This window comes from Salvelinus sp. IW2-2015, unplaced genomic scaffold, assembly GCF_002910315.2.
Source record: "Salvelinus sp. IW2-2015 unplaced genomic scaffold, ASM291031v2 Un_scaffold1046, whole genome shotgun sequence".
Classification (NCBI taxonomy): domain Eukaryota; kingdom Metazoa; phylum Chordata; class Actinopteri; order Salmoniformes; family Salmonidae; genus Salvelinus; species Salvelinus sp. IW2-2015.
The window spans coordinates 50,659-61,958 of NW_019942701.1; the positions used below are offsets into that span (position 1 = coordinate 50,659).

Here is an 11,300-nt window from a genome sequence, read left to right on the forward strand (position 1 = left end):
ACGTGGCTGCAAGACTTGCAAGCCTTTTCTGACCCGTTGTCTTACGCAACCAGGAGTGCAGCCGGTGCAGTGCAGTAAAGGACCTTTCACAGGAGCAGCTGCTCACAGGAACTGTGAGGGCAACCTGAATGATTTCCTTCAGAGAATGAAACATATCATCATCCAGGAGGTTATGCACAGCAAGCAAATCTTTGGAATGACATCCAGCCTCTCTTTTCCGGGCAAGAAAGTTTCTGGCCACCAACAACTCTTCAGTTTTAACATCAATACCGTAGTGCTTGGCAAACTCAGTTAAGCATGATGTATCTAGGAAGATTTTTGAGTTGGGGCTGCATGCCTGTATGCCTTTGATCAGACTTGCATCTACAGTCGAGAATCGCTGGTCAAGCTCACAAACCATCCTGTCCAAGCAGGGGAGCAACAACTCTGTTATCATTGATTGGGAACATGACAATTCTGTGCCTAAACCCAAGGAGGTCTCCACCACAAAATCTCCCATTTTACTTTGTTTGCGCTTTCTTGCTGCATCTGCCTCTGGAATATTGTGAATTTCACAGAGTGCTTTGGTTCTGTCATAAAGTTCTGTGGTAAATGCATCTGTGAGTTTGCCTATCAGTGTGTCACATACAGCTTGTTTGCTGAAACAAGCTTCTGCCAGGTCTACAGTCTCTTTCTGGAGGAATTTTTGTAATCCCTCAGTTATAGAAATAAGGGACTGAAACATCAGTAGCAAATACACGGTGGAGAACTTATGAAGATTTGCTCTCAGACCAACAGCCATGGGGGATTCAATGGCAGATAGACAATCAAAAATAGCAGTTAAAGTGTCCAGGACTGCATTTATTGACCGCAGCTGGCATACCCAGCGAGTGTTTGAGAGCTGTACAAGTTCAGCTGATGCTATTCCAAGTTTGGACTGAGCTTCTTTGAACTTGTGGTGGTTAACTAGGATGTAGTGAAAAACGAATACACATTCTCTAAGAAACTGATAAACTCAGCAGCCTCCGGAACAGCCCTGCATGTATGACACAACAGCAAATTAAGCTCATGAGCAAAGCAATGTACATAAATAGCCTCCGGATGCAGCACTCTGAAATGTGCTGCACACCTCCTTTGGATCCACTCATGACAGCCACACCATCATTGGTCTGTGCAACGCACTTTAGGCCTGCTACCCCTCTCATTTGGATCTGTTGTTGCAGCTCATTTGCTATCGATTGGGCATCAAATGACTTGATTTCTGCTAGTGCTAGTAAACGCTCCTTAATTGTACCCTCTGTCACAGACCTAACACACAGAGCCAACTGTTCAGACTGCCCATCCCTGGCCTCATCCGCCATAATGACATACATTCCAGAYKYTGACATCTCAGAGACYATGGYGTCCATAATCTCTTGAGCACAGCATTCGATCATGTCATGCTGAAATTCTGGAGAGAGATACGTCGCATTTGATGAAGTATTGTACCTTTGCAGGAAAGTATTGTACATTCAAGAAAGTTCCCTCTATTTGTGCTTTCACTAGATTCATCATTGGCCTGGAAAGAGAGTCCCTGTCTTCCTAACATTGATGTGACCACAACAATTCTCCTCAGATACTCCCTTCTCTCTGCAATATCACTAGCATGGCCAGATGTTAAAATCTGACCAATGTTCCCATGACTGCTAGTTGCCAGGTAGCTTTGCCATGCCACAATACTGTCTCTGTGTGTTTGTGCCATTTCTTGTTTACCAAAAATAAACAAAGCTTTTTCCCAATTTTTGCAGCCATTACTGACAAAATAATCAAATGTAATGTTTTTGCCAAAAACTCGACATGAAAAACAGAAAGCTGCTTTTTTTGTGGACAGAGTACTCTACCCAATTGTATTTCTCAAACCAGCAGTGCTAAAATGCCCTTTCTGTGTACCAAACTTTTGTGTGGGTAGCTCTTTCATCTTCACTTGTCTGGGCCCAGTGTCTTTGTCACCTAAATTGCTCTCATTTCTGGAAGGAGTTGCTGCAGCGGCTTGATTACTTTCTTTCTCTGGATCTGTTTGTTCTCCCTCCCTGTCTGGATCTGTTTGTTCTCCCTCCCTGTCTGGATCTGTTTGTTCTCCCTCCCTGTCTGGATCTGTTTGTTCTCCCTCCTCTCTGGATCTGTTTTTGTTTTCTCCTCACTCTCTGGATCCTTGTTTTGTTGTCCCTCTGTCTCTGGATTGTTTTGTTTGTCCTCCTCTTCGGATCTGTTTGTTTTGGTCCCTCCTCTCTGGATCTGTTTGTTGTCTTCCCTCCTCTGGATCTGTTTGTTGTCCCTCTCTCTGGATTCTGTTTTGTTTCCTCCCCTCTTCCCTGGGATCTGTTTTGTTCTCCTCCATGTCTCTGGATCCTTGTTTTTGTTGTTCCCTCCTCTTGGATCTGTTTTTTTTCTCCTGTCTCTGGATCTGTTTTGTTTCCCTTTCATCCTGTCCCCTGGGATTCTGTTTGTTTCTCCCTCCCTGTCTGGATCTTGTTTGTTCTTCCCTCCTTCTGGATCTGTTTTGTTTCTCTCTTCCCCTGGATCTGTTTTTTGTTTTTCTCCCTCCCTCTTCTGGATCTGTTTGTTTCCCTCCCTCTTTGGATCTGTTTTTTGTTCTCCCTCCCTCTCTGGATCTGTTTTTGTTTCTCCCTCTCCTCTGGATCTGTTTTGTTTTCTCCCCTCATGTCCTGGGATCTTGTTCTTGTCTTCCCCTCCATGTCTTGGATCTTGTTTGTTTCTCCTCTTCTGGATCTGTTTTGTTTTCCCTATGCCTGGATCTGTTTTGTTCTTCCTCCTTCTCTGGATCTGTTTTTTGTTCCTCCCTCCTGTCCTGGATCTGTTTTTGTTTTTCCCCTCATCTCCCTGTCTGGATCTTGTTTTTTGTTCTCCCCCTCCCTGTTTTCTCTGGATTCTGTTGTTTGTTTCTCCTCTCTCTGGATTTGTTCTCCCTGTTGGATCTGTTTGTTCTTCCTCCCTGTCTGGTCTTTTTTTGTTCCTCCTCCATGTTCTGGATTCTGTTTTGTTCCTCCTCCATTGTCTGGTCTGTTTGTTTCTCCTCCTCTCTGGATCTGTTTGTTCCTCCTCCTCTTCTGGATCTGTTTGTTTCCCCTCCTGTCTGGGATCTGTTTGTTTCTCCTCCATGTCTGGATCTGTTTGTTCTCCCTCTGTCCTGGATCTGGTTTGTTCTCCCTCCCTGTCTGGATCTGTTTGTTTCTCCTCCTGTCCTGGATCTGTTTGTTCTCCTCTGTCTTGGATCTGTTTTTCTTCCCCTCCTCTTGGATCTGTTTGTTCCTCCCCTCCATGTCTGGATCTGTTTTTGTTCCCTTCCTGTCCCTCGGATCTGTTTTGTTTCTCCCCTCTCTCTGATCTGGTTTTTGTTTCTCCTCCCTGTTCCCCCTTCTGGATCTGTTTGTGTCCCCCTCCTCTCTGGATCTGTTTTTGTTTCCCCTCCTCTCTGGACTTGTTTGTTGGTTCTCCCCTCTGTCTGGATCTTGTTTTTTCCCTCCTCCATGTTCTGGATCTGTTTTGGGTTTCTCCTCCCTGTCTGGATCTTGTTTTGTTTTCCTCCTCCTCTTGGATCTGTTTGTTTCCCCTCTGTTCCTGGATCTGTTTGTTTTCTCCGCCTCCTGTCCTGGATCTTGTTTGTTTTTTCCCTCCAATGTTGGATCTGGGTTTTTTGTTTCCCCTCCCTCTCTGGATCTGGTTTTGTTCTCTCCTCTTCTGGTTGTTTTTGTTCTCCCTCCTCTCTGGATCTGTTTGTTGTCCCTCCTCTCTGGATCTGTTTGTTGTCCCTCTCTGGATCTGTTTGATCTCCCTTTTTCTCTGGGCATGCTTGCTCTCTCACTAATACAGCTCGCATGTTTATCTCTGCCTTGCATAGAAGCCTTTCTTTCTGCATGACCCTTTAAGATATCATGAACATCATTTATTTATGCCTAACAAAAGTATGACATATGCTGTCATATGCTGTACAAATTTAACTGAAAGCTTAAACATCTACTTGCTTTTTTTATCACTGACCTTCATCAGACATGCTCCCTCAGGCCTGTCAGCCTCCAGCTTCTTTCCCTCAAATCTTAATTTCCACCGGATTGGCCTTCAGCAGAGCTGCTGGCACTGCCTCTCTTGAAGAATGTCCGTATATTCATAGAACGTTAGTTGTTAGCTAGCCTACAGTTGAGAAATTGAGGATAATACAATGAGATTGTGATCAACAATATGTCACCTTTTCTACACATGACCTACTGATAATTGTTTTGCAATGGCCTACTGAATGAAAGCAATTGAGTATGAAAATATATGTGCATGTGTAACGGCAGCCTTCCTCCTCTTCACGAGAAGAGGAGGTGTAGCAGGGATCGGACCAACACGCAGCGTAACCAGTGCTCAACATGTTTAATAGACAAAACCGTGAATACTTACCAAAATACAAAAATAACAACGTGGCAAACCGAAACAGTCCTCTCTGGTGCAATGAACACAAAGACAGGAAACAACCACCACAAATCCAACACAAAAAACAGGCTACCTTAATATGGTTCCCAATCAGAGACAATGACAAACACCTGCCTCTGATTGAGAACCACATCAGGCCAATTGACAATCCCCACATAGAAACACAAAACATAGAATGCCCACCCAGCTCACGTCCTGACCAACACAAAACAAGGAAAAACACACAAGAACTATGGTCAGAACGTGACAGCATGATGTTGCGTCATCTGTCTCATTTATAGCTACATTAACTACAACGTAAACTAGATATCATCGCCACATCACTTATGTCGAATTTAAAGACACCTTACCGTTAGCTAGCTAACAACGTCTGTTACACTGTAACTTACAGGCAGCCTCACATAAAAACGTATTTGCTAAAGCCCCCTAAAATAGGCCTAGCGACGTCCCTGTTGGCTGTCATATGTGATAATAAAAAAAGGAAAGATAAACATGAAAAAAGTCACTCAATAGGAAAGTGGGTTGGAACTCGTAAGATGTTGATCTTCTCCATCGTGCCATTTTATCTCCCCGCCCTTAGTTTATAATTGGGGTGGCATAGTCTAGCGGCTTCTACTTGCCACAATATGTAAAGCCTTCCTCCTCTTCACGAGAAGAGGAGTGTAGCAGGGATCGGACCAACACGCAGCGTAACCATGTCTCAACATGTTTAATAGACAAAACCGTGAATACTTACAAAAATACAAAATAACAAACGTGGCAAACCGAAACAGTCCTCTCTGGTGCAATGAACACAAAGACAGGAAACAACCACCCACAAATCCCAACACCAAACAGGCTACCTTAATATGGTTCCCAATCAGAGACAATGACAACACCTGCCTCTGATTGAGAACCACATCAGGCCAATTGACAATCCCCACATAGAAACACAAAACATAGAATGCCCACCCAGCTCACTGCCTGACCAACACAAAACAAGGAAAAACACACAAGAACTATGGTCAGAACGTGACAGCATGATGTTGCGTCATCTGTCTCATTTATAGCTACATTAACTACAACGTAAACTAGATATCATCGCCACATCACTTATGTCGAATTTAAAAGACACCGTTACCGTTAGCAGCTAACAACGTCTGTTACACTTGAACTTACAGCAGCCTCACATAAAAACGTATTTGCTAAAGCCCCCCTAAAATAGGCCTAGCGACGTCCCTGTTGGCTGTCATATGTGATAATAAAAAAAAAAGGAAAGAAAACATGAAAAAAGTCACTCAATAGCAAAGTGGGTGGAACTCGTAAGATGTTGATCTTCTCCATCGGTGCCATTTTATCTCCCCCGCCCTTAGTTATAATTGGGGTGGCATAGTCTAGCGGCTTCTACTTGCCACAATATGTAAAGTAAGAGTACATATTATCGGAGAAACTGTAACCTTATCCTCAGGCTATTTGCACACAGTAGGAAGAATCTGATGTGCTGGACTAGAGGAACTGTAACATAATGTCTAACTGTTGTATCCCAGTGTCTCCCCCTGCTGGCACGTCTGTGTACATGCTGAAGATCCTCCTTCTGACTGTGGGGCTGGTCATCATGATCTCTGCGGTCATCACCCTCTACATCAGGGATACATTCTACAAAACAAGTCTGATTTACAATAATGTTTTCATTGATTTCACTGATTTCAGCCCACTATGGCTAGAATGAGGTTTATTGTCATCATCCCCCCTCGCCTTCCTGTGCACCTCTTGGTTCATCACTTATCACTTATCCCCCACCTGTGTTGTATGCGTTTCTACTTTTGTTTCTGTTTCTGTTTAGTTTCTACAAATAAGTGCTTCACTCCTTCTTTATTTGTCTGTCTGATGAAGGTCTGCCATGACCATAACGGATAAGACTCCACCACTATCTTTTCATTGTTTTCTTTTGCTAATACCTTCTCTGTCACAGTAATTCATCAGATTTGTATTTTATTTATTTAACCTTTATTTAACTTGGCAAGTCRGTTAAGAACAAATGATAAAAAGTTTGGGAACCACTGATATAGCATAGCTGTCACACCCTGATCTGTTTCACCTGTCCTCGTTATTGTCTCCACCCCCTCCAGGTGTCGCTTATTCTCCCCAGTGTATTTATCCCTGTGTTTCCTGTCTCTCTGTGCCAGTTCGTCTTGTCTGTTCCAAGTCAACCAGCGTTTTTCTGTACTCCTGCCTTTGCTGTTCTCTTTTTTCTATTCCTCCCGGTTTTGACCCTTGCCTGTTCTGGACTCTGTACCAGCCTGCCTGACCATTCTACCTGCCTTGACCCCGAGCCTTTCTGCTACTCTGTACCTCCTGAACTCTGATCTGGTTTTGACCTTTTGCATGTCCACGACTATTCTCTTGACTACTCCTTATTGATTATTAAACATTGTAAGACTCCAACCATCTGCCTCCTGTGTCTGCATCTGGGCCTCGCCTTGTGTCATGATAATAACATACTTAACATAGCMTTGATTGACATAATATAGCATAACATGACACAGTTTAATATAGCACAGTAAACATATACAAATATCTTACTCTACAGTTTCTGTTTAATACCCACTATGATGAATGATTGTAACGTGTTCACTTATTTGTATGTCTTTTACCCTATACTAATATTGTAATTACATTTTCAGATAGCTTATCATTTATACCACTATGACTTTGAGGTAGATTGATTTCAATTTAAATTATTCGTGCAACTCAAAACTTCTCCTTTAAAAATTGTTGATGCGGAAATACATTATAAGCTTGATTATAAGACATTATAAAAGTTAATACAACCAGTTATAAAGCATTGTATCAGAAGGGTTTAAGTGAAGTGTTAGCAAGCTGTCTTTACACAAAACACACATGCATCACCATGAACCACACGTAGCCTGCTGGTGTTACTGCTGTCAGAGTGGTTTGAGCCAGGAAGAAGAAGTTGCTCTGAATTTAAGAGAACAGGAAACAGTGGCTTAAATCTCAAAGCCGACTAGGTGAAAAATCTGTTGATGTGCCCTTGAGCAAGGCACTTAACCCTAATTGCTCATCTAAGTCACTCTGGATAAGAGCGTCTTCTAAATTACAAAAATGTAAATAATATACTTTTTTAACTTAAAAAAAATATGTAAACAAATAAAACCTTAATATTCAAATGATGTATGGAAACGCAATAAGCAAAATAAATGACATTTTCCATTCTGCAAAGAGAGTCATCGGTAAGGGGAAAATCTACTCACCAGCTAGCATGGTGGAGAGGTGAGGAGTGATATATGCCAATTAGGAATGAGGGGGCTAATTAGGTGGCCATGATGGAAATGGGGCCAGTACACCAGGGTTAACATCCCTACTTTTACAATAAGTGGCATGGAATTTTTATTGAGTCAGGACACCTTTAAAATCCCATTCAAAAGACAGCACCCTATGCTGGACAATGTCCCCTTCACTGGCCTGGGATTTGGTCTGAAGACCAGGGGAAATGTGCCCGATACCTGCCCTCAAACACCACTTCCAGCTGCATCTGGTCTCCCATCCAGGGACCGACCAGGACCAACCCTGCTTAGCTTCCAGCAGCATCTGGTCTCCCATCCAGGACCGACCAGGACCAACCCTGCTTAGCTTCAGAAGCATCTGGTCTCCCATCCAGGACCGACCAGGACCAACCCTGCTTAGCTTCAGAAGCATCTGGTCTCCCATCCAGGACCGGACCAGGACCAACCCTGCTTAGCTTCAGCAGCATCTGGTTCCCATCCAGGACCGACCAGGACAACCTGCTTAGCTTCAGGGCATCTGGTCTCCCATCCAGGGACGACAGGACCCCTGCTTAGCTTCAGAAGCATCTGGTCCTCCATCCAGGGACGACCAGACCAACCCTGCTTAGCTTCAGAAGCATCTGGTCTCCCATCCAGGGACGCCAGGACCACTGCTTAGCTTCAGAAGCATCTGGTCTCCCATCCAGGGACTACCAGGACCAACCCTGCTTAGCTTCAGAAGCATCTGGTCTCTCCATCCAGGGACCAACCAGGACCAACCCTGCTTAGCTTCAGAAGCATCTGGTCTCCCATCCAGGACGACCAGGACCAACCCTGCTTTAGCTTCAGAAGCATCTGGTCTCCCATCCAGGGACCACCAGGACCAACCTGCTTAGCTTCAGAGCATCTGGTCTCCCATCCAGGAACGACCAGGACCAACCCTGCTTAGCTTCAGAGCATCTGGTCTCCATCCAGGACCGACCAGGACCAACCTGCTTAGCTTCAGCAGAAATCTGGTCTCCCATCCGGAACCGACCAGGACAAACCCTGCTTAGCTTCCAGAGCATCTGGTCTCCCATCCAGGAACCGACCAGGACCAACCCTGCTTAGCTTCAGAAGCATCTGGTCTCCCATCTCAGGACCGACCAGGACAAACCCTGCATCAGCTTCCAGCTGCATCTGGTCTCCCATCCAGGACCGACCAGGACCAACCCAGTGTAGCTTCAGAGGCAAGCCAGCAGTGGGATACAGAGTGGTATGCTGCTGACCTGCATATACACTGTATATTTGTATATCCAACTGCTCATCCTCTTACAACTCTATGTCCACTCTAACTATTTTGTATATAAATGTATGTCAATTTAAAATATCATGTTTATTTCTTTATTTAAATTCACATATTGATGCCATTAGTAAATCGTGCCACCTGTAAATGGTTTAGAGGACGGGATAAGATTTTTTTTTATTGTTTCACTGTCCAGATCCGTCAACACTTTTTCCAGACACAATGATTGGCTGACTACCTCCGGAGGTCGGCAGGAAGATCTGATCACAAGCAGATCACAATGCGTCTTTTAATCATCTACACCTGTCTAAAAATGCGGGAACAATCAAATCAAATTGTATTTGTMASATGCGCCGACTACAACAGGTGTAGACCTTACAGTGAAAGGCTTACTTACAAGCCCTTAACCAACAATGCAGTTTTAAGAAAATATCCCCCCCCCAAAAAAAGTAAGAGATAAGAAGAACAAATAATTAAAGAGCAGCAGTAAATAACAATAGCAGGGTTATATACAGGGGGTACCGGTACAGAGTCAATGTGCTGGGGCATCGGTGTCGAGGTAATTGAGGTAATTATGTACATACAGGTAGGGCTATAAATAGATAATAACAGAGAGTAGCAGCAGCGTGGGGGGGTGCAAATAGTCTGGGTACCCATTTGATTAACTGTTCAGGAGTCTTATGGCTTGGGGGTAGAAGCTTTTTAGAAGCCTATTGGACCCAGACGTGGCGCTCCGGTACCGCTTGCCATGCGGTAGCAGAGAGAACAGTCTATGACTGGGGTGGCTGGAGTCTTTGACCATTTTTTGGGCCTTCCTCTGATACCGACTGGTATAGAGGTCCTGGATGGCAGGAAGTTTGGCCCCGGTGATGTACTGGGCCGTACGCACTACCCTCTGTAGTGCCTGGCGGTCAGAGGCCGAGCAGTTGTCATACCAGGCAGTGATGCAACCCGTCAGGATGCTCTCGATGGTGCAGCTGTAAAACCTTTTGAGGATCTGAGGACCCATGCCAAATCTTTTCAGTCTCCTGGGGGGGAATAGGTTTTGTCGTGCCCTCTTCACAACTGTCTTGATGTGCTTGGACCATGTTGTTGGGGATGTGGACATCAAGGAATTTGAAGCTCTCAACCTGCTCCACTACAGCCACGTCGATGAGAATGGGGACGTGCTCGGTCTTCCTTTTCCTGTAGTCCACAATCATCTCCTTTGTCTTGATCACGTTGAGGGAGAGGTTGTTGTCCTTGCACCACACAGTCAGGTCTCTGATCTCCTCCCTATAGGCTGTCTCATCATTGTCGGTGATCAGGCCTACCACTGTTGTGTCATCAGCAAACTTTAAAAAAAAGTGTTTTATTGAATATCCGAAAAAAACAATATACTTCCAGTGAAGCCCCTCAACCAGTCATCCAACATCATACCAGTCATCCAACATCATACCAGTCATCCAACATCATACCAGTCATCCAACATCATACCAGTCATCCAACATCATTGTTGGAATGACTGGTATGATGTTGGATGACTGGTATGGATGTTGGTGACTGGTATGATGTTGGATGACTGGTATGATGTTGGGTGACTGGTATGATGTTGATGCACTGGTATGATGTGGTGACTGTATGATGTTGGGTATGATGTTGGATGACTGGTATGATGTTGGTAATGATGCTGGTATGATGTGAGGATGACTGGTAATGTATGATGTTGGATGACTGGTATGATGTTGGATGACGGTATGATGTTTGGATGACTGGTTGATGTTGGATGACTGGTATGAGTGTTGATGACTGGTATGATGTGGATGACTGGTATGATGTTGGATGACTGGTATGATGTTGGATGACTGGTTGAGGGGCTTCACTGGAAGTATATTGTTTTTTCGGATATTCAATAAACACTTTTTTTTAAAGTTTGCTGATGACACAACAGTGGTAGGCCTGATCACCGACAATGATGAGACAGCCTATAGGGAGGAGATCAGAGACCTGACTGTGTGGTGCAAGGACAACAACCTCCCTCAACGTGATCAAGACAAAGGAGATGATTGTGGACTACAGGAAAAGGAAGACCGACACGTCCCCATTCTCATCGACGTGGCTGTAGTGGAGCAGGTTGAGAGCTTCAAATTCCTTGATGTCCACATCCCAACAACATGGTCCAAGCACATCAAGACAGTTGTGAAGAGGGCACGACAAAACCTATTCCCCCCAGGAGACTGAAAAGATTGGCATGGGTCCTCAGATCCTCAAAAGGTTTTACAGCTGCACCATCGAGAGCATCCTGACGGGTTGCGATCACT

The 11,300-nt window shown here is 44.5% G+C and overlaps 1 protein-coding gene across 1 annotated transcript; it reads right to left on the reverse strand.

Moving 5' to 3' along the window:
• Positions 1–2,762: 2,762 nt before the first annotated feature.
• On the reverse strand, positions 2,763–3,299 carry LOC139024119 (pre-mRNA-splicing factor 38B-like). The gene has a single exon (XM_070438580.1). It carries the CDS (start codon positions 3,297–3,299, stop codon positions 2,763–2,765), a length of 537 nt encoding a protein of 178 aa, XP_070294681.1.
• Positions 3,300–11,300: the final 8,001 nt, after the last annotated feature.